General features: G+C 59.7%; 6 protein-coding genes across 6 annotated transcripts; 4 read left to right on the plus strand and 2 right to left on the minus strand.

Annotated features, from left to right (window-relative positions):
* The first annotated feature begins 656 nt into the window (after nucleotides 1–656).
* Nucleotides 657–1,762, plus strand: QBC33DRAFT_536723 (uncharacterized protein). The gene has a single exon (XM_060427731.1). The coding sequence runs from the start codon at nucleotides 964–966 to the stop codon at nucleotides 1,612–1,614; it is 651 nt and encodes a 216-aa protein (XP_060284503.1). The 5' UTR covers nucleotides 657–963; the 3' UTR covers nucleotides 1,615–1,762.
* Nucleotides 1,763–2,451: 689 nt separating this feature from the next.
* Nucleotides 2,452–5,282, plus strand: QBC33DRAFT_619130 (fungal-specific transcription factor domain-containing protein; the record flags this gene model as incomplete). The annotated part of the gene is made up of 7 exons (XM_060432726.1): nucleotides 2,452–2,487; nucleotides 2,777–2,786; nucleotides 2,952–3,396; nucleotides 3,579–4,086; nucleotides 4,279–4,782; nucleotides 4,917–5,196; nucleotides 5,263–5,282. The coding sequence occupies 7 exons, from the start codon at nucleotides 2,452–2,454 to the stop codon at nucleotides 5,280–5,282; spliced, it is 1,803 nt and encodes a 600-aa protein (XP_060284504.1).
* An 834-nt stretch (nucleotides 5,283–6,116) lies between these two features.
* QBC33DRAFT_536726 (uncharacterized protein) lies at nucleotides 6,117–6,945 on the minus strand. Its single transcript, XM_060427732.1, has 2 exons — nucleotides 6,747–6,945; nucleotides 6,117–6,669 (listed from the first exon to the last, which is right to left on the minus strand). Exon 2 carries the CDS (start codon nucleotides 6,567–6,569, stop codon nucleotides 6,234–6,236), a length of 336 nt encoding a protein of 111 aa, XP_060284505.1. The 5' UTR covers nucleotides 6,570–6,669; nucleotides 6,747–6,945; the 3' UTR covers nucleotides 6,117–6,233.
* Nucleotides 6,946–7,272: 327 nt separating this feature from the next.
* QBC33DRAFT_50733 (uncharacterized protein) lies at nucleotides 7,273–9,246 on the plus strand. Its single transcript, XM_060425741.1, has 3 exons — nucleotides 7,273–8,065; nucleotides 8,216–8,513; nucleotides 8,781–9,246. Exons 1-3 carry the CDS (start codon nucleotides 7,742–7,744, stop codon nucleotides 9,140–9,142), a joined length of 984 nt encoding a protein of 327 aa, XP_060284506.1. The 5' UTR covers nucleotides 7,273–7,741; the 3' UTR covers nucleotides 9,143–9,246.
* Nucleotides 9,247–9,682: 436 nt separating this feature from the next.
* QBC33DRAFT_610763 (uncharacterized protein) lies at nucleotides 9,683–11,522 on the minus strand (the record flags this gene model as incomplete). The annotated part of the gene is made up of 3 exons (XM_060432426.1): nucleotides 10,815–11,522; nucleotides 9,933–10,743; nucleotides 9,683–9,851 (listed from the first exon to the last, which is right to left on the minus strand). The coding sequence occupies exons 1-3, from the start codon at nucleotides 11,341–11,343 to the stop codon at nucleotides 9,683–9,685; spliced, it is 1,509 nt and encodes a 502-aa protein (XP_060284507.1). The 5' UTR covers nucleotides 11,344–11,522.
* A 911-nt stretch (nucleotides 11,523–12,433) lies between these two features.
* Nucleotides 12,434–20,865, plus strand: QBC33DRAFT_585404 (polyketide synthase; the record flags this gene model as incomplete). Its single annotated transcript, XM_060431438.1, has 3 exons — nucleotides 12,434–13,093; nucleotides 13,264–17,626; nucleotides 17,714–20,865. 3 exons carry the CDS (start codon nucleotides 12,434–12,436, stop codon nucleotides 20,863–20,865), a joined length of 8,175 nt encoding a protein of 2,724 aa, XP_060284508.1.
* Nucleotides 20,866–20,975: the final 110 nt, after the last annotated feature.

The raw sequence follows: 20,975 nt of genomic DNA on the forward strand, positions 1-20,975 counted from the left end.
ATCGCACTAGCATTAAGCGGGCCGGCCCTTGCAACCACTAGCATTGCCGATGCAGCCTCAAAAAGCAACCTCACTCTAATTAGCGATTAAACAGTGCTTACTGCGTAGTTCGCCTCACCTGTTCGCTCCGACCGGGCAGATCTAGGGACGGAATTAGGCTTGCACTTCCCAATGTAGTTACGGAGGGTGGCTACTGATGGATGCAAAACTGTAAGCGCGCCTCTTTGTGGTTGTCTGCTAAAAATAATGGCCGAGTGGAGGCGACAGTGGGCAGGCCCGAATGCACGTCCGCTAGGATGTCTTTCCAGGGCCCTCGCGTCCCGCAAGAGGCCAGCATTGTCAATAACACCCAAACCCCCCTGTTGTTCTCCCTTCCCGTTTTTAGGAAGGCTTGGGTAGTATTCACCCGTCACGGAAGAGAAAAAAATCGTGCCTTGTCGAAGTTTGTCCGATTTTATCAGTGAGTAACTAGATGCACCTCCTTTGCCTTGTCGGTTTCTCTTCTATTGGGTTTCATGCATCATGTCGGGGTTAGTTTTGCTCCGCGGCGGCACCGAGGAGGGAGATAATTGGGCCCTGCAGCACAACTATCAGCCACCGATTAATTATTACCTCATTCCCTCTGGTCCATTCGCCTCCCAGTTCAAGTAATTACTACCGACCTTGGCAGCGTCTCACATCTGCTCAACTGAACCCATGGTCTACCCACGACACGAGGCTGTGGGTGGCGTGGACCCGACCCTCCCCGCCCGCGAATTCTCTGCCTTCACGGCGGCGGGACCAATGCGCGCATCTTCCGCATGCAGTGCCGCATCTTGAGGGCCAGCCTCGGCAGGGACTTTCGTCTGATCTTTGCCGAAGGCCCCTTCCGACGTGAACAGCGTGTACAAAAACTTTGGCCCCTTCCGCTCATGGATACAGACCCCCGAGTCCCAGCGTGGGCAAGGCCAAGGGAGGCTCACCATGGCCAGCGCCGCCGAGGTGGTGGGGCTGATTGAAGCGGCTCTCGGCGACGCCATAGCCGCCGACGATCTGCGTGGGGCGACCGGAGAGGTGGTGGGGCTCCTCGGGTTCAGCCAGGGTGCCAAGATTGCCGCTAGCCTCCTTTACGCGCAGCAGCATTGTCTCAGCACAGGTGGTGCCATCAATGTGGAGCACAAGTTCCGGTTCGCCGTGCTGCTGGCTGGCCGCGGCCCCCTCGTCTGGCTTGTTCCTAACCTGCCCACCCCGCCAGGGCTACTGAGTGCCGCCCAGCTGTCGACAGCTGTGCTCGGGGTCGCGGACTCGGAAGACGCCGCGCACCACTGCCACCTGCTGCAGGTGCCGACCATCCACGTCCACGGGCTAAGCGATCCCGGGCTCGAGCTGCACCGGCGCATGCTCAAGCGGTACTGCCATCCCGACTCGGTAACGCTGGTCGAGTGGCATGGCGAGCACCGCGTGCCCATCAGGTCGGGGGATGTGGAGTTGATGGTGCAGCAGATCTATCGCGTCGCGAGGGAGGCAGTCGTGCCGGGTCGCTGTGAGCAGGCAGACAGGGTTGTAAAACATGTCGAACTTTGGCCCGTGTTTAGGGGCGTCAGTTGTCTAGTGGCGAGCTCTTTAGGGGAATAATAATCATCAGGAACGAGGCACTGCAGGAGCGAGCTGAAGCGTGAGGAAGGCATCCATCCCATCCGTAAGGGATCAACGGGCCATACATGGACACACGGTTTTGATTGTGACGGGACTGAAGCAAAGACTGGGGAAAACTCCCTGCAGAGGCTGACCCAATAATTAACCCAAAGTTATGATACCCATCCAGGTGTAACAATACAGTCAATAATTACTGTCATCGGTCGATCCAGACTCGCCGATAAGTGGGTCTAAGCAACTCCCGGGCCGCTTACCGCGAACTAGACCGAATGTCCGGCTCTGTTGCAGGTACTAAGTAGGTAAATCTAGGCGAAATACCGATCCACACGGAGTGTTCCATTGGATCACAGAATAGGCTAGCCAGGTAAACCCAATCTGGCAGGATGCCCCCGCAGGACGTCCATTTGAACAAGCATTTGTAGAGTGCATTACTGGCGTTTCGGGAGAACAGTGAGAGAACGAAAAGAGAAGAAAAACGCCACACGGTTGTGTCACTGTCACTACAGCTAGCTATTCGGGTAACAACTCTAAGATGTGCGCGTCTCTAAGCCAGCCCGGGCCAACATGTTACCCGCTTATTCCCTCTCTCTCCTCTCATTCCCGTACGATCCTGTAATCCTGTCACGTCACGCACGTAACGACTCCGTGCAACCTTTGATACATATATGAGCTGCCCCTTGTGGGCCTAGGAAACCCGTCCCGTCGACCGGGGAGGAGGCGAAACGCGGAAGGCACCGCGCTCATTTGGTTTGCCTCGGCTGCATTATAATAAGGGACATAGGTGACACGGAAGGGTGGGAATATTAGGTCACCGACATGGCCTTCGGTAAAAGAAGCAAAAGCAACATAAAAGTACGAAGTAAGACAAGCGCATAAAGTGAAGAAGAAGAAAAGAGGCGGTGGAAACGAAGATATGTCACAGCTCAGCGCAACTATAACCCAGGGCGCGCAACTAGTTTCGTCTTCTCCGCGCCAACGACAGAAGCCGGGCTCAGCCTGTGAAGAATGTCGACGGCGCAAGCTGCGTTGTGACCGCCAGCAGCCTCAGTGTGGCTTGTGCCGAGCCTCAGGTGTCGCGTGCCAAATAGCCAACTCTAATTTGCCTCGTGGGCCAAAGCGGGGTTACCTAAAGGTGCTGCAGGCTAGGTTAGGTAAGAATCTTCCCCCCCCACCCGCCAAACCAACCCAAAAAAATAAAAATAAAAATAAAAATAAAAACCTCCCCAAGACACATGAGAAAAGGGGCACGGGGAGAAGGGGAAAAAAAAAGAAAGGAGAAAAAGGAGGGAACTTTGGGCTGATTGGAAGTTAATTAGCGGCTCTTGAAGGCAGCCTCTTGCAGCAGCAGCAGCAGCAGCAACACCAACAACACCAACAACCACAACCGCAACGGGCTGACAAGAGCACGGACGCGCCTACGGACGAGTTTTTGATCGACAACATCGCCTTTGGAAACCAGCTTACTCCGCCGTGGGACCTCTTCTCCGTCCCGGAATTCACACGCGAGACACCCGTGCCGGAGGCGCAGCCCAGGGTTGAGGCACAGTCCATCTATGCGGGCGCACAACTCGTGTTTCCGAATGACAGCATCTCGGATGCCGGGGGCGGAGGAGGAGCCTGGTTATCACCGGGTTGCGACGTCTACGGCAGTCCGCCCGAAGATGAGCCAGCAATACAGGATTCGGTCTTGAGCGCCGTGTCGTTTGACCGTCCCAGCCGGTTGCCGGAGATCCAAGCATCGCAGTTGATGCAAGAAGATCTGTAAGTCTCCCAATTAATCCTCAGAACTTCCAACGCTTTTCCACTCCCCCCTCTTTCAGGAGTGCTTTTTGGTTTTTCTTTTCCCCTTTCTTTCTAGTCTTCCCATCTCCTCCACCTTCTTGTTCAGTTGTTCAAGTAGCCATCATCAAGGCTAACTAACCGCCCACCGGCGAGCTCCGCAGAGACCAGCTGTACGCGGACAGGATGCACTCCTTCGCTCCGATCGTCCATCAGCGCCGATACCACTCGTGGAGGCGGAAGCTGGGGAAGAGCGAGGCGCAGCTGTGTCTACAGTTGGCCATGTGGACGCTGGCGGCGTCGGTGTCGGCGCCGTACCAGAACGTGGCCGAGTCGTTGTACCGGAGCGCCCGGGGCGCGCTCGAGGGTCTGGACTCCCGGCGGGCGGGTCCGGTGGCCGCGCACTGCGTCGAGGCTGTCCAAGCCTGGGTGCTGCTCGCCATCCACGAGTTCATGTGCGCCGAATTCCACCGGGCCTGGTCTAGCGCCGGGCGCGCATTCCGGTTAATCCAGCTCAACTGGCTTCCAGACATGGACGGGCCGGACCACGGGGCCGCGAAGCCGCCTGACCGCGTCGAGGCCGAGCAGAGAAGGAGGACGTTCTGGATGGCATACTGCCTCGATCGACTCTTCAGCATCCGGAGTGGCTGCCCTTTTACGTTCAGCGAGCAGGTAAATTAATCCAGCGACCCTATCAGAAGATGAGGAAGAAAAGAACACGAGAAACAGCGAGAGAGAAAGAGAAGGAAGGATTGGTGCCATCGACGTCACCTCACCGCCGTGTGGCACTCAAGGGTTTCGACACGAACAATGCTGTTGTTTCGGCATTTGGCGGGGGCTAACATGTTTTGCCGGACAACGCAGATCTCCATCCGGCTCCCAACGCCGGACGTGCACTTCCAGAGCGACCAGCCGACGCCCATGGGATTCCTCTGGGAGGCGCTGGCGGGGCAGGACATGGGCCCGACGTCGGCGCTAGTCGAGTGCATCGTGTTGGCGACCCTGTGCGGCCGGGCTGTGAGCCACCGGCACCAGTCGCTGATGGACAAGACCTTCTGCAAGTCCAAGGCGGGCCCGGCCGAGGGCTTCTGGGCACGCCACCAGGGCACCTGGGCCATCCTGACGTGGAGGATGGACCTGTTCGCGGCCAACCACCTGCCTGACCTGCGCGAGACCGACCCGACCCTCCTGTTCGTCAGCATGATGTGGCAGGCTGTCGTTTTGCATCTGTACCAGACCATGGACCGTGTCGTGCCCATTCCCGGCTTGCAGACACCCGCCGCTGTCGAGCTCGCGAGACACGCATCTGTCGCTGCCCAGGAGGCGGTGGGCCTGGCGGCGAACTTGCTGCGGGGGAGCTACATGAAGGTGAGTGTCGCCCGTTGCGTCCGGCTTTGGTAGACCTCCATCCTCCAGCCGCGCGCAGCCGTGCGGGAATTAGCACACGGATGCTGATGCCAACCCTGACCCTGACCCTGACGCTAACAAGATCCGACCAACAGATCCATCCGCTCACGTCGATACCTCTGTCCCTGTGCGCCGACTTCTTCGCGTCGTGCCGCGACTTCGCCGACCCGTTCACGCCACAGCTGCGACGGATTGCCGAGGCCGCCCACGGGTTAAGGAGCTTCAACAGCCTCGTCGCCGCCGCTGTCGCTGCTGTGGGGGTGGATGACCGTGTCGGCGGCGGCGGTCAGGCGGGTCAAGCGGGTCAAGCGACTCAGGCGGGGAGTTTTGAGAATGGCCCGTTGACGGATCTGTTCCGAACATGGAGCAATCTAGGTGCGGGTTGGGAGAACGAAACTGACCTATAATTGGAGCGGGGAGGTTTACTACAGCTCGTGCTAGTCATACAAAAGACACTCTAGATTTCGACAAAAAGGGAGGGGGGAGGGGCGAACGGAAAATACAAAAGAAGCAGGCACCTTGAAAATGCATGACCAAATCAGTCAACATCGTCTCGTATAAGTGTGCAATTAATCTTTAGCATTCCCTCCTACTGTTAGACCTTGTTGGGCCGGTGTTGGGCGTCTTGGCTTTTAAAGAATTATGGCTACTGTACTCGCGAACACATGACGAGCTAAAGCCCTGGGGCAGCAAAGCACTAATTAGACGTAAGGGACACTTCGGATAGACGGGTCGGGTGGGTAGTGAATAATGCAACCACAAAAGAGTGCCTGCAGTGTTGGTAATAAATTGATAATGCTTAGCAATCCCAAACCATCTCACAAACGCCTTACCAACAACGCCCAAAGGTTGCATGCCCTAGTAGCCGGGGTACACAAGAGATTGCAGCTGGTTGATGGAAGAGCACTAATTACCACTGAGGGAGGTGCGATTCAGTTTGGCAAGCTTCGTGTAACGACGGATGGAAGCATATGCCCCGGCCCGCTCTTCAGAAGGGTATCCGTGTGGAAACGGGTTGGCCCATTGACGCTTTGCAAAGAACCGGCACACCCTCGATGAAGCCCGGCGTAGAAGCTCTGCGGGATAGGCTCGAATACCCGTGGCTCTCAATCCCATATTACGGGCCCAAAGACCGTCTAGTCTAGTCAGAGCGGTCTCTACGGTTTGGCAACCTTACCGCGAATTAATTAGTGGATATTATCGTCAGTTTACCAAAGTACGGAAATGGGACATTGGAATAGGCACGACAGTCAACAGTAGCTAATGCAAAGGGGTAGCGATGGTGTCACTGAAAGCATAGATATATTCTTTACAACCGTGAACTCTAGCCCAGCAACCCAACACCTACACCCAACCATCGTAGCGCCATTGTCGTTCCTCCAATCCCTGCGAGAGAGCCGGGGAAGGTAGCTCTACAGGGGCCTCCGTACCGCGCACTTATACGGCGTGATGGTAGCCCTCTCTAGGTCCCAGACGCCAGCTTTGGCAAACGGATCCTCCCTCAAGATTTTCCATACCTCCTCCTCGGTCGCGGTCCTGAACATCATGGCGCTCCCCGTTACCGGGAGAGGGCCCGCCGCCGGGGTCTTGGGCTGCGACGACAGCGTCATGCCGCCCACCACAATCGTTCCCGCGTCCACGTATGGTCTCGTGTGGCTCAGGTGTTCGCCTACGTGGGCCAGCCGGGTTGTCAGCACGTCGGGCTTGTCAGGGAGCTGCACGAGCCAGTCGTAGAGCTGCGATGACATTTTCTTGTTTTCACTTTTCCTCTCGCACTGTCCTTGGCTGATAAATCCGTACGGTGATGTGGCCTGGGGAAGGCTGGCGGCGCGGCAAAGACTGTGAGGGCTGCGTGTTGATGGTTGGTTAACTGGTCAGCGAATCTCAACCAGGGTGGTTGGTTGGGTCCTGGTTCAGTCACTCACTGTTCGAGATATCGAGGCTAGGTTGGATGTGCAAGGACTACAGAGCGAAGCCAACCTTGGGACCTGGAAAACTAAAGGCCAATAGCCGTCATATGACCGGATGCGAGGATCCAGTCAACCAAACTCTCGCCGTAGTAATTAGCCAAGCAAATTAGGGCTGCTCGTGTCCCCAAACCGTTGTCTGTCAGCCGAGATAGTCCGAACCAGGTAAAAAATAAATTAAGGGGGTGGTAGTACTTACCATACACAGTAGCATCTAATAATTACGTCCGAAATCTAATCAGTTATTACGTACCGCCACGCATGTTCTCCAGGGCTACTCTGTAATCGGCCCACCCGCATGTAACCTTCCAGAGTGGGGAGTACTACCTAGCTACACATGTAGTTGAAGGGCCCGGCTCGGATCGGAGTTTCTCTGATCGGCGTTGCTGTAGAATGTTGCTAGCTATACGAATCCGTATGCATGTGTACGCGTGCTAAATGACGTCTGCACCAAGTGCCTAGTCTGGCCTCTTTAGATCCTCCGAAACGAGTAGCACCGCACTGTTGCAGTAATCATACGGCGGCGGGAGGAGGGCCTGGCAAGTCTCTGCCCATGTTTGCAGCTCACACCGTATCCTCTGCTCAAGCGATTCCCTGGCCGAGAATGAGTAGCGGAGTAATCATTCGTCGGCGGGAATGATAACTCCGAAGGACTATGTTGACGGCTACATACCGATGGCTGGTTCGAGGCGAAGGATAACCGGTCACATCTAGCAGGTTGGCTGCTATCCGCCACTGAGAACGTGCTGCAAGTCACAGCGGATGAATGGATGAATCTTATTTGAAACACTCAAACCTATAAACAGCTAGTAATTACTCGTTGCTTTGACACGCGTATCACCGCATGCAAGTTCTTGCCCCTGGCAGGAACACCAGCTCAAAACCTAATTACAACTCAAGCCAACACCGCGCAACACCTCACACCCCCCAGAAGTTGATTCCAAATCTTGAAAATGGGTAGCGTCATTCCAGAAGCCATCCCTACCGTCGACATCGGCGCGATCCTGTCGCCGACGGCTTCAGATGAGGCCAAGAGAGAGGTTATTGAAGCCGTTCGGTATGCATGCACCACCTACGGCTTCTTCTACCTCATCGGCCACGGCGTGCCGCTCGAGAGTCAGAAGGGGATCCTTGACTGCGCCAAACGCTTCTTTGACCTCCCCATGGAGGATCGAATGGAGGTCTACGTTGGGAAGTCGATGGGACGGTCGTTCCGCGGCTACGAGCCCCCGCTGATCCAGACGCACCACGAGGGTTTGCTTCCGGATATAAAGGAGGTATGATACGAGGCGCGAAGGTCTCTCTTGCCCTGATACTTGGCCGACGAGAGTGGGGAAACGAAGGAAAAAGGAAGGAAAAAAGAAAAGAAACGGACAAGAAGAACTTCAGGAGAAGCTAGTTGAGCTGACGGAAGATGATATAATTAGACCTTCCTCGTCGGCGCCGAGATTCCAGCCGACCACCCAGACGCTGGCAGTTTCTCGACAGGGCCAAACCTTTGGCCGTCGGCCCTTCCCGAGGACGAGTTCCGGACCCCGATCATGGAATACCAGGCCACCATGGTTGACCTGGTGAAGGTGATCATCAAACTCCTCGCTCGGGGCCTCCCTGCCTCGTGGGGTTGCCCTCCGGATGTCTTCGATGCCGCTGCGGAGAACCCATCCATTCCGATGAGGATGCTGCACTACGCGCCTCAGCCCTTAAAGGACGAGAGGCAGTTTGGAGGTAATAATCGTTTCATTACTCTATCTTTAATTCCGGTTTATTTATTTCTAGGTTTTCATTTTGGCCGCTCTTCCATTCCGTTCTTCTTCTTCTTTCCATTACTATGCTGTCCATCAATGATGTTCTCCTGATTCCCTCAAATCGGGGCTGGCATTGGCTAGCTTTGGTTGTGCCCATCCGGATGGAATCGAGGAGAGAGACCATATAATCATCTACCGATCCAGTACGAGACTCGGATTCATCACTAAGAGGTTGACTGCGTCACAGTTGCCGACCACACTGACTTCGGCTGCGTGACCATCCTCCTCCAGGAGGTCGGCAGTAAGGGCCTCGAGGTGTGGTACCCGCCGACGGAGACGTGGATCCCCGTGCCGCCCAAAGAGGGCGCGTACGTAATCAACATGAGTGATATGATGCAGAAGTGGACGGGCGGATACTACCGCAGCGCCCGGCACAGGGTTCTCACCTCGTCTGACCAGCACCGGTACAGCGTCGCCTTCTTCCTCAACGGGAACCTGAAGCTGAACACCAAGGCCCTGGACGGGTCTGGCCGGGAGACCAACATTGGGGAGCATATCAGGCAGAGACTAATCGACACACTGGGAGAGACGGGCAACCTGCTGAAGTGACGGATGGGGCCGCTCTTCCCGGACGAGGAACTGGGCAGGGAAGCGGTGGTAGATGTCCGGTCAGTTCTAAGTGGTTGGATGTAGCCTAGCTTGCTGATAGTGCAATTTGCTATTCTTACATTCCTGACCGAGCCAGTGACTGCAGGCGATTATCAGAGACCGTGGGGCTCAAGTCTGTATTACGAGGGTTAATTTAAGCACGCATTGCTTGCTCCTTTCTTGGCTATGCAAATGGAAGATGTAAGCTCCTGTTAATGCCGTGCTAATTAATTGTTGTCGGAATAATTATTAGGCATCGCACGCAACTGATTACAAAGAACATCTCTTATTTATGTGCCTCCTTGTGTTTACCTCTGCGTAGGTATCTTATGAGAGAAGATATGTAGGCATCTGATGGCGCAAAAAGAGATGTAATAATCACTCGCTTAAGTGTAATTAGGCTACACTCAATCAGTCAAATCTCTATCACTTCCCAGATGACTCGACTCTACAATGGTGCTCATTCTAGTTCGACTATGGAGGAATCTGTCGTGTCGACTGTCAACTATCGACTCGGATTTCCGAAACCGCAGCCACCAAGCTGTTGATCGCCAAGCTGTTGATCGACTCGTCCTTTGCCAACACGTCCTTTACCGACACGTCCATTGCTGACACGTCCTTTGCTGACACGTCCTTTGCTAACACGGCATCTTGGACTCGGCCATCAGCCCTCGCGCCGTTCGCTGGTTCGTGCGCCCGCTCCCGCTCCCGTTCGCGTTCCCGTTGCCGTGCCCGGGCTTGTGCCGCAGACGCCTTACCGAAGGTCTCGATGGTGTCCATCACCATGCCGGCGATGTCGTAGTACCATATCTTGTGAGACCGGTCCTTGACCTCCTCGAAGCAGGTCTCGGCCTTGAGCCACTTGGCAGGATTGGCCCAGTCGTCCTGGTGGTGCAGGTCGCACATCCGCCGACTACTATTGACAAGCCACTGGCTCCGGGTGCGCCTAACCTTGTCGTAGACATCGAATGCGGTGGTCAGGGCGGCGCCCCTGGCGGCCCGGTCGCGGCGGGTCGAGGCCAACACCTCGCCCATCAAGACCGACAGGCATAGAGCGTCCTCAATGCCCATGCCGGCGCCGGCGCCGTGGTGGGGGCTGGTGGCGTGGGCGGCGTCGCCGGCTAGGCAGACGCGGCCGCGGTTGTAGAAGGGCAGCGGGTACTCCCACAGGTCGAAGACGGCCCACATGTGTAGCTGGTCCGGGAACAAGTCCACGAGGTCGCGCACGGCCGGGTTCCAGTCCCGGAAGGCGGCGCGCACGTCGTCGCGAGAGCCCATCAGGGTCGTCGGCTTGCCGGCCGGCCAGTCATCGGGGTCGTGCACAAAGGCGGTCACGTTGACCATGGTGCTCTCGGCGACGGGGTAGTGAAGCAGATTGGCCCGCGGCCCAATATGGTTGTGGAAGATGCGAGCTTTATACTCGCCCAGGACGCCGATCGCCTTGTCCATAGGGATCAAGGTGCGATACGAGTTGATGTGCGTGTAGCTGGGCTCGCCTGCCGGGCTGTCCTTGCCGATGACGAACTCTCGGGTCGAGGACTTGATGCCGTCGCAGCCGATGACTGGTCATGCCGAACCGCGTCAGCACAGAGCGTAAGCGGGTAGGGGATGACGATGGGGGTGTTGTGCTTACCCGCGTCGGCCTCGAAGGTCGTTCCGTCTCGGAAGCTCAGCAGCATCTTGTCGTCGCTGCCTCTCTGCTCGATATTCTCGAGCCGCTTCCCGCACTGGATCACGCCCGGAGGGAAGAGCTTGACGAGCTCCTCAAGAAACTGGTCGCGACGGACTCCCTCGAACCCCCTGTAGCCGGCACATGCCTTGTAGTAAAACTTCTGGGAGTAAGGGTTGTCGGGGTCGCGCTGGTTGTATCCGTCGATCCAGCGCAGGTAGTCGTTCGGGTCGTCCTCGTCGGCAGCGGAGAGGGGCACAGCACCGGCCAGCCGGAGGGCGCCGATGACACCGGGGTCGATTAGCTCCATGCTCCGGATGGCTGTCGCGTTGAAGGCAATGCCGGCGCCCACTTCGCGGAAGCCCTGGGCCTGCTCGAAGAGTCGGACATTGACCTGGCGGCGAGCGAGGCCCGCAGCGAGGACGAGGCCGACGATGCCGCCGCCGATGATAGCCACCCGGAGAGAGTCGTCTTCGGGTGCAATGCTTCCCATGGTTTCTTCTTATTCTTCTTCTTTTTTTTCTTCCGGGTGGGGGACTTTGGTTGGTTGGTTGAGGCGTCAGTGTAGGACGAGTAAAGAAATGTGATGCTGTTGGACTAGAGATGACTGTCTTGAGGTGCAACGAAGGGTGACATTGACATGTCGTTGTAAAACAGAAAAATAAGAAAAGGGAAAGGAAAGGAAAAAGTATTAGAAGGCAGAAAGGAAAGATAAAAACAAAAATAAAGAACTTAAATCAGTATACAAAACTATTAGCGAGACAACAAACAACAGTCAGTAGCTTATGAAAGGGACTGTACAGATGGATACTGGATGAAGTCGAATTTCCTTCCACAGGCGTATCGTATGGAACCATATTCAGATGCGACACTGCTGAACATGGCGAAGGTGGCTTGACACGAAGGCGCCGCGGGGTAACGCACCTCCGAAGAGCGTGGGTCGTGGGGTTGCATGCAGCAACCCAGCCATGCAAGGTGTTATTTCTTATTCCAGTTCCTCGTTCTGGAAGGGCCCGGCCCCGAGGAAGGAGTGCTGAGATATGCAAGGCCCCCGATTCGTCCAGTTCCGTCGCAGTGCATATCTGGCGCCGGAGTTTCTAAGCGCGACCATGGTAGCATTCGCCTCCGTAACCGTAATCCTCGGCGCAACGAGCATGACGAGAGCATGATGACCATGGGGTTGGGGCCCGATAGGAGTTTCTCGACTTCGGAGGGGAGGGCCGGGAAACTGGTAGTCTACCGGCGCATCGGCGAACTAGGAGACGCGGAGTGTCAGAGTGTCAGAATGTCAGAGGCACGACACCCCTGTGAGAGCTGCGAGGTAATTATTAATTAGCTTAAAGGTGAAAACACGCCTGGGCCCCAAGAGCAGAGGTCGACGAGGAGCGACCAGAGAGACTTGATCACAACATTACACAAAAATCCAGAGGCGATTCTCTCAAGTGCCGAATGCCCCATGCATTACGCGTGAGGACCCTCTAAACCTACCAAAGTGCGACTTTCAACACGACGATACTCTGGTCTACTCAACTTAACCTTCTTTTTACCTACGTTCCGTTCCTTTCAACCCACTCGCCAATAAAATGGACGCAGAAAGCCGCCTGACAGGCCCCCGGCCAGGCCCCACGCTCCTGCTCTTCGGGCCCCTGGCCCTCTCGTTCGATGCAGCCGCGTTCGCGCATCTCCGCAAGACAGCGGCCGAGTCCGACCACAGCTGGATGCTCGAGGTCGTCGCCGAACTGCCCCAATGCTGGGACGCAGTTGCCGCCGCGGTCGGAGTGCGGGGTGGGGCCGGGCGCGAGAAGCTGGAGGACCTGCAAGTGGCGTTCCAGACGGGCAGGCCGCTCGAGACGGCGTTCCCGCTGCCGAACAAGGTGCTGGTGCCGTTGGTGGTCATGGCGCAGCTGCTGCAGTATGCCGCTTTCCTGCGGCGGACTAGCGCCGAGGCTGATGGGCGGGTTGACCCATTCGCGGCGGCGGCGGCGAGGAGCAGCGGGATGGAGACGTTGGGCTTCTGCACGGGCTTGCTGAGCGCGTTTGCTGTCTCGAGTTCTGGGAGTGCCGAGCAGTTTGCCCAGTATTGTGCCGTGGCCGTGAAGCTCGGCATGGTTGCGGGTATGGTGGCCGATGGGGATTTGGGGGGGACCAGCACGGAGATGGAGGCGTATAGGGCTATCGGCACAGAGTGGGATTCGGCTGAGGGCCTGGAGGAGATGATGGGGATATTGAAGGAGTTTCCCGAGGTGAGTAAGAGAACCAAACAGGCAGACAGACACAGACACAACTCACCTCTGATCCCCCCCCCCCCAACCCCTCCCATTCCATCCCCCTTTTCTCAAAAAAAAAAAAAAAAAAAAAAAATCATTCGCATAATGCCCCCCTGCTAACAACAACTGACAACACTACCCTCCAGGCCTACATCTCCGTCAACTACGACCACAATCGAGCCACCGTGACGACCACATCCTCGACGGTGCCCACCCTTCAGCGTCGCCTCAGGTCCTCGGGCATCGCCGCATCCGAGATCAGCCTCTTCGGGCGCTACCACACCAGAGACCACAGCGCCATCCTCGCCCGGCTCCTATCATTCTGCGATTCGCACGCTGCCTTCCAGCTCCCCGATGCGTCGCAGGCCTCGGTACCGGCCCGTTCCAATCGCGACGGCGCCATCATCGCCAGCGGCCCGTTGCACCACCACGCGCTTCGCTCGATCTTGGTGGAGCGACCCGAGTGGGCCGCCAGCCTCCGCGCAGCCAGCCAAGACCTGCTCCGGGACGAGGGGCCCGGCTTGGCCCTGTGCTTCGGCCCCGAGCGATGCGTGCCACCGTCTCTGGTGCGCGACCTCGGCAGCCGGGCCGTGCACCTGGCCGACCTGGCCGATCCAGATCTCGCCTTGTTTGGACGGGGAGAGCGAGGAGAGAGAAGACGGCGGCACTTCGCCGAGACGGACGTGGCGGTGGTGGGGATGGCGTGCAAGGCTGCCGGAGCGGATGACCTGGAGAGTTTCTGGGAGGTTCTCGGGTCAGGCCAGTCGCAGCACAGAGAGGTGCCGCCGGAGAGGTTCGGGTTCGAGACCGCGTTCCGGGCGCCAGATGCAAAGAGGCGCTGGTTCGGGAACTTTGTCGACGGGCATGACGCCTTCGACCACAAGTTCTTCCGGGCAAGTGCGCGCGAGAGCGCAACGACGGATCCACAGCAGAGGCTGATGCTGCAGGTCGCGTACCAGGCAGTCGAGCAGTCGGGCTACTTCCAGCGCACACGCCAGGCTGGAGATCGCCGTGTCGGGTGCTACGTCGGCATCTGCGGTACAGATTATGAGCACAACATTGCGTGCCAGCCTGCCAACGCCTTTTGCGCCACGGGCAACCTCGAGGGCTTCGCGGCTGGGAAGATCAGCCACCACTTCGGCTGGACAGGGCCTGCCATGGTTGTCGATACCGCATGCTCGTCCTCGGCTGTGGCGATCCACCAGGCCTGCCGCAGCATCATCGCCGGCGAGTGCACGGCTGCTCTGGCTGGTGGGTCGCATATCATGACAAGCCCTCTGCGGTTCCAGAACCTGGCTGGGGCCTCGTTTCTCAGCCTAACAGGCCAGTGCAAGCCGTTTGACAGCCGGGCTGACGGGTACTGCCGCGGCGAAGGTGTAGCTGCTGTATTCCTGAAGAAGGCCTCTGTTGCCGTAGCCGATGGCGACATGATCCTGGGCGTGATTGCGGCAACAGCTGTGCAGCAGAACCGGAGCTGCACGCCCATCTTCGTGCCTAACTCGCCATCGCTGTCAGACCTCTTCCGCGAGGTTCTGCAGCGCGCGCGCGTGAGGCCTGAGCAGGTCTCTGTCGTGGAGGCCCATGGAACTGGCACGGCCGTGGGGGATCCGGTCGAGTACAGGAGCGTGAAAGAGGTGATGGGTGGGCCGGCGCGGAGGGCTGGGGGGGAGCTTGTACTTGGCTCAGTCAAGGGGTCGATCGGGCACACTGAGCCAGTCTCAGGCGTGCTCTCCCTTGTAAAGGTGCTGCTGATGATGCAGAGGAAGACGGTGCCGCCCCAGGCGAGCTTTGAGGCGCTGAATCCGGCCATCGAGGCGAGCCCGGCCGACAGGATCGTCATCTCGACAAAGGCGCGGCACTGGGAGGGTGACGACGCCGGGTTCAAGGCTGCGCTCATCAACAACTACGGTGCCTCGGGTTCGAACGCGTCCATGGTTGTCACGCAACCGCCGGCTCGAGTCACACAGGCAGCCCTTACCCTTACCGGAGCGCTGCCTGGGCTGGGCTCGAAGCATCCCTTCTGGCTCTGCGGCAACGACAAGGCGACCCTGAGCCGGTACGCCGGGGTCTTGCGCCAATTTCTCACCCGCCACCGCAGGCAGGGCGACACCTACAGCGCCGACGACCTCAGCCCGGCCAACGTAGCGTTCAACCTGGCCCGGCAGAGCAACCGGCTTCTCGGCCACGGCGTCGTCTTCAGCGTCCGGTCGGCAGACGAGCTGGAGCGGAAGCTCGCCGCCGTGGAGCAGGGCGACGGCGCCGACGTCGTCGTAGCAGCCGGCGCCACGGCTCGGCCGGTGGTGCTCTGCTTCGGGGGCCAGGTGTCCACCTTTGTCGGGCTGGACAGGCAGGTATACTCCCGGGTGGCCGTGCTGCGCCACCATCTCGACACCGTGGACGCCGTCGTGCGTGGCCTTGGAGCCACGAGCATCTACCCGGGCATCTTCGAGCGCGAACCCCAGGCCGACCCGGTGGCGCTCCAGACGATGCTGTTCGCGTTGCAGTTCGCGTGCGCGCGGAGCTGGATCGACGCCGGCCTCGAGCCCATCGCCGTCGTGGGCCACAGCTTCGGCGAGCTTACGGCCCTGTGCGTGTCCCAGACGGTGTCGCTCGAGGACGTCGTCAGGGCTATTATCGGGAGAGCGAAGCTCGTACGCGAGCGCTGGGGAGATGACAGGGGCGCGATGATGGCGGTAGAGGGGGACAGAACCGAGGTTGAGAGGCTACTTGCCGAGGCGGCCAGGGAGGTCGGGGACGAGGTCCAGCGGGCCACCATAGCGTGCTACAACGGGCCTCGCAGCTTCACGCTGGCCGGGCCGACGGCGGCGATCGAGGTGGTGTCCCGCGTGCTAGAGCGACGGCCGGCCGCGTACCCGGGCCTAAGGAGCAAGCTACTGAGGGTGACGCACGCGTTCCACTGTGGTCTGGTCGACCCGCTCGTGGCGGGGCTGGAGGAGTGCGGAGGGGGCTTGACCTTCCGCGAACCCAAGATCCCGATGGAGAGGGCGACGGAAGAGGAAGCAGAGGGGAAGCCGTCGGGCGGGTTCCTGGCCGCACACATGCGCTTGCCCGTCTTCTTCAACCACGCGCTGCAGCGCATCTCCAACAAGCATCCTGGGTGCGTCTTCCTCGAGGCCGGATCTGGATCGACCGTGGCGGCGATGGCAGGTCGGGCGTTGAACACCAACACCAACAACAACGAGAAGCAGCACTTCTTCCAGGGCCTCGACGTCACCAGCGTTCCTGGCAGCGGCTGGAACAACCTCGTCGACGCCACGACAAACTTGTGGAAGGCTGGGGTGCGAGTGCACTTTTGGGCCCACCAGGGTCGTCAGACGATCCAGCAGAACCCGAGTCTTCCGCTGGTGCTACTACCGCCGTACCAGTTCGAGAAGTCGCGCCACTGGATCGACCTGAAGACGCCGCCCAAGCACGGAAACCTGCCGACTGTCTGCAGCAGCTGCTCCCAGGCCGCGAAGGCGGAGAAGAAGGAGAAGAAGGAGGAGGAGGAGCAGCTGGTGCGCTTCCTTGGCTACAGGAGCAAGGAAGGGTCAGGCAGGGGCCCCGTGGCTCAGTTCGTAATCGACACGGCTGGCAAGGAGTACGGCAGGCTCGTGTCGGGCCACGTCTTCGCCTCCACGGCGCCCATTTGCCCGGCCACGGTGCAGCTAGACTTCGTCATCGAGGCCCTGCGCGGTCTCAGGCCCGAGCTGGCGAGGCTGGAGCCGCGCCTGCAGGGGGTGCAGTGCCAATCGCCCGTGTGCGTCGACCCGGCCAGGACTCTGTGGATCGAGCTCGAGGAGGCGGCAGGAGCGGCAGCGGCAGCGGCAGCGGCAGAGCCAGGCAGGTGGGAGTTCCGCGTGTTCAGCACCGACGGGGCCGACACGGCGACAGTGCACACGACGGGGGCGGTCGTGCTGTGGCGGGCTGGCGATGCGACGGCATCGCTGGAGATGGCTCGGTTGGAGAGGCTCGTTGGCGGGCTGGCTCGGTGCGAGGCCGTGCTAAGGGGCGGCGAGGAGGGCGACGAGGTGTTGCAGAGTCGGAGCATCTACAAGATCTTTGCTGACGTGGTCGACTACACTGGCGACTACCGCGGTGTCCAGAGGCTGGTCGGCAGGGAAGACGTCTCGGCCGGGTTCGTGTCGCGCCAGGCCGCCGCGACGACGTGGTTCGATGCCTGCCTGGCCGACTGCTTCTGCCAGGTCGCCGGAATCTGGGCGAACTGCATGACGGACCAGGCTGCTACCGACATGTTTGTGTGCAATGGGATCGAGCAGTGGGTGCGGAATCCGGCTGCGTCGGCAGAGGGGGGACGGCCCAAGGCGTTCCGGGTGCTGGCTCGACACCACAGCGTGTCGGCTAAGGCGTTCCTGTCGGATGTATTTGCCTTCGATGCCGATACTGGCGCGCTGGTCGACGTTGTCACGGGAATCAGCTACGTCAGGGTTGCCCGGGCATCGATGAGCAAGATGCTGGTGCGCATGTCAGCTCCGTCGGCGGTGGTAGGTGGGCAAGGGGTAGGAACCGTGGCAGCAGCGGCAATGCCAACAGCAACAACAATAACATCAATAACAACAACAAATCCGGTATCAGCAGCAGTACCACCACCACCACCACCACCACCAACGCTGCCCAGCCACTCCCTCAAACCCGTCGCGTCCTCCAAACCTTCGGCCAAGCCGCCAGGTCCGCCCAACGTGGCTCCCAAAGTCAAGGCCATCCTGGCCGAGCTGACAGGCATCGAGCCGGACGAGATCCAGGCCGACAGCCAGCTGGCCAACCTGGGGGTCGACTCGCTTCTCGGCATGGAGATGGCCCACGAAATCGAGTCGGCATTCGGCATCTCCCTACCCGAGAGCGAGCTGCTGGAGATCACGGATGTGCCAGGTCTCGTAAGGTGCGTGCAGAATGCCGTGGCCCGCAAAGGCGGAGACAGTACTGCAGATGATCTCGCCGATGGAGAAAAGGAGGAGGAGCAAGACGAGGTAGACGACTCCTCCAGCAGCGACGCCGGAACCCCGAGCCAGTCCTGCAGCTCTGGCGCCCAGACAGGCTTTAGCACGCCGCTGCCGGTTTCCGAATCAGGGGCCGTCCGCAAGATCGACTCTCGTCCGACAGGCATCGGCTGCGGCAACAATAGCAGCGACGGCCTGCATCTCTCGGTCGACGCCGTCATGGACGCGTTCGACCAGACCAAGCGCATGACGGATGCCAGGATCGTCGAGTACGGCCAAGACCGGTACGCCGACGAGGCCAACCCGCTGCAGACGCGCCTCTGCGCCGCCCTCATCCTCGAAGCCTTCGAAGATCTGGGCTGTCCTCTCGGGCCCCCCCGAACCGCTGGCCAAGAGCCGCCGAAGCTGATCCGAGTCCCCCACGGCAGAGAGCACAGCCGCCTCGTTGACGCGCTCTATGCCATGCTGGAGAGGGACGAAGCCGGCCACCTCGTCGCCGTCGACGGCTGCTCCATCACCCGGACCAGCGAGCCGCTGCCAACTGAGCCAAGCACGGGGCTATTCCAGCAGCTACAGACCCGATTCCCAGACCAGGCTACCGCCAACGAGCTCATCCTATACGCCGGGTCTAGGCTGGCTGACGTGCTGCGCGGCCGCACAGACGGGATCAAGCTCATCTTCGGCTGCGCCGAGGGCCGGGCCACGGTGTCACGCTTCTACGCCGACTGGCCACTGCACCGGCTCCTGTACCGGCAGGCCGAGGACTTCCTGGGTCGGCTGGCCGAGCAGGTTCGCGGGGCATCGGGCACGCTGCGGATACTGGAGATGGGGGCCGGCACGGGCGGCACAACTCGGTGGCTGCTACCAGTGCTGGCGAGGGCGGGGGTGCCGGTCGAGTACACGTTTACCGACCTGGCGCCATCGCTTGTTGCAGCAGCGCGGAAGAGATTCACGGCAGAGTATCCCTTCATGAGGTTCCAGGCGCATGACATCGAAAAGGAGCCCCTGGAGGATCTGATTGGGACGCAGCATGTTGTGGTGGCAAGCAATGCCGTGCATGCGACGCATAACTTGCGCACGTCGCTAGCCAACATGCGCAAGGCGCTCCGGCCTGACGGGTTGCTACTACTAGTCGAGATGACGGGCCGGGTGTGGTGGATGGATCTTGTGTTTGGCCTGTTTGAGGGCTGGTGGTTCTTTGATGACAGCCGCTCCTACGTCATCTCGGACGAGCGAGCCTGGGAGGCAGATCTGCGTGCTGTAGGCTACGGCTGCGTCGCTTGGACCGACGGCGCCCGGCCCGAGAACAAGATGGAGAGGCTCATCGTGGCGACGGCATCCGACGACCCCCTCACCAAGTGCGCCGGCTTCTCCTCCTCTTCCTCATCCTCCCCCTTCCCTCCCCCCGCTTTGTCCCTCCCCTGCCTGTCCGCGCCCTCCCCGTCCTCCGTCGCCGCGAGCAATGACAAGAGTTTACCGGCTGCTGACTGCGACGCTCGACAGGCCGTCGTCGACAGATACGTCCGCGATCTGACCGACGGGTTCTCCGCATCCATGGACGACGCCATAGCTCGGCGGTCCAGAACCAAATCCAGGTTTCGCTTGTTCGGCCCTCAGGGCGCGTGCGTGCTCGTCACCGGCGCCACGGGCAGCTTGGGCTCTCATCTCGTAGCCGAGCTGGCTCTCCGCCCGGGCGTGCGCCGGGTTGTGTGCCTGAACCGAGCCCGGCGCGGCCGCCACGGCGACGAAGACCCGTGGGAGCGGCAGCGGCAGGCCTTCGCCACGAGGGCCATCGTCCTCCCTAACCACGCCGCTGCCAAGCTGACGGTGCTCGAGACCGACCTATCCAAGCCCCGTCTCGGCCTGGCCGGCGACCAATACGACGCCCTCGTCGGGGACGCCACCCACATCGTCCACAATGCCTGGCTCATGAACACAAAGTGGCCACTCGTCCGCTTTGAGCCGCAGCTGCGCATAATGCGCTGCATGATTGACCTGGCCCGTGACGTGGCCGCCTGCTGGCATCAGGACGGCGAGGGGACCGCAGCAGCCACGTTCCAGTTCGTGTCGTCCATCGCCGCCGTCGGGCACTGGCCCCTGCATACGGGCCGTCCCATCGTGCCCGAAGAACGCATGGCTCCCGACTCAGCTCTGCCCATCGGCTACGGCGTCGCCAAGCATATCTGCGAGCGCATGCTGGATGAGACGCTCCATCATCCGCGACACGCGGCCCAGTTCCGGGCCATGGCCGTGCGGCTGGGCCAGATCGCCGGTTCCTATCGCACCGGCTACTGGAATCCGGCCGAGCACTTGGCCTTCCTGGTGCGGTCTTCCCAGACACTCGGCGCTATGCCCGCCCTCGAGGGCCACCTCTCCTGGACTCCCATCGACGCCGTCGCCGCCACCCTCGCCGATCTGCTGCTCCGTCCTGGCCGCCCCCACGCGGTCTACCACATCGACAACCCTATCCGCCAGCCGTGGCCCGACATGGTCCGCCTGCTTGCCGACTCCCTCGGCATGCAATCCAGCTCTGACGCCGTCATCCCCTTCACCGACTGGCTCCGCCGCCTAAGGGATCACCCCGCCAGAGGCAAGGCTGGTGAGAACCCAGCCGCTCTGCTAGCTGACTTCTTCGACCGCGACTTTGTCCATATGTCGTGCGGTGCCCTCGTTCTCGGCACAGCCAAGGCCTGCAACCACTCGCCCACGCTCGCCAACCTAGGGGCGGTCACTGACGAGACAGTGAAGCTCTTTGTGAAGCGCTGGAGAGACACGGGATTTCTGGATTGATCAGTGGTTAATTAATAGATATGTGCGGGGCATAAGTGCTAGGATAGAATGGGTTCGCAGATAGACATTGCCATTTTAATTAGATGTCAGTCTTGCCCTGATGAAGTTGC

Source organism: Phialemonium atrogriseum (assembly GCF_030411735.1).
Source record: "Phialemonium atrogriseum strain 8032-3 unplaced genomic scaffold QBC33scaffold_10, whole genome shotgun sequence".
Lineage (NCBI taxonomy): Eukaryota > Fungi > Ascomycota > Sordariomycetes > Cephalothecales > Cephalothecaceae > Phialemonium > Phialemonium atrogriseum.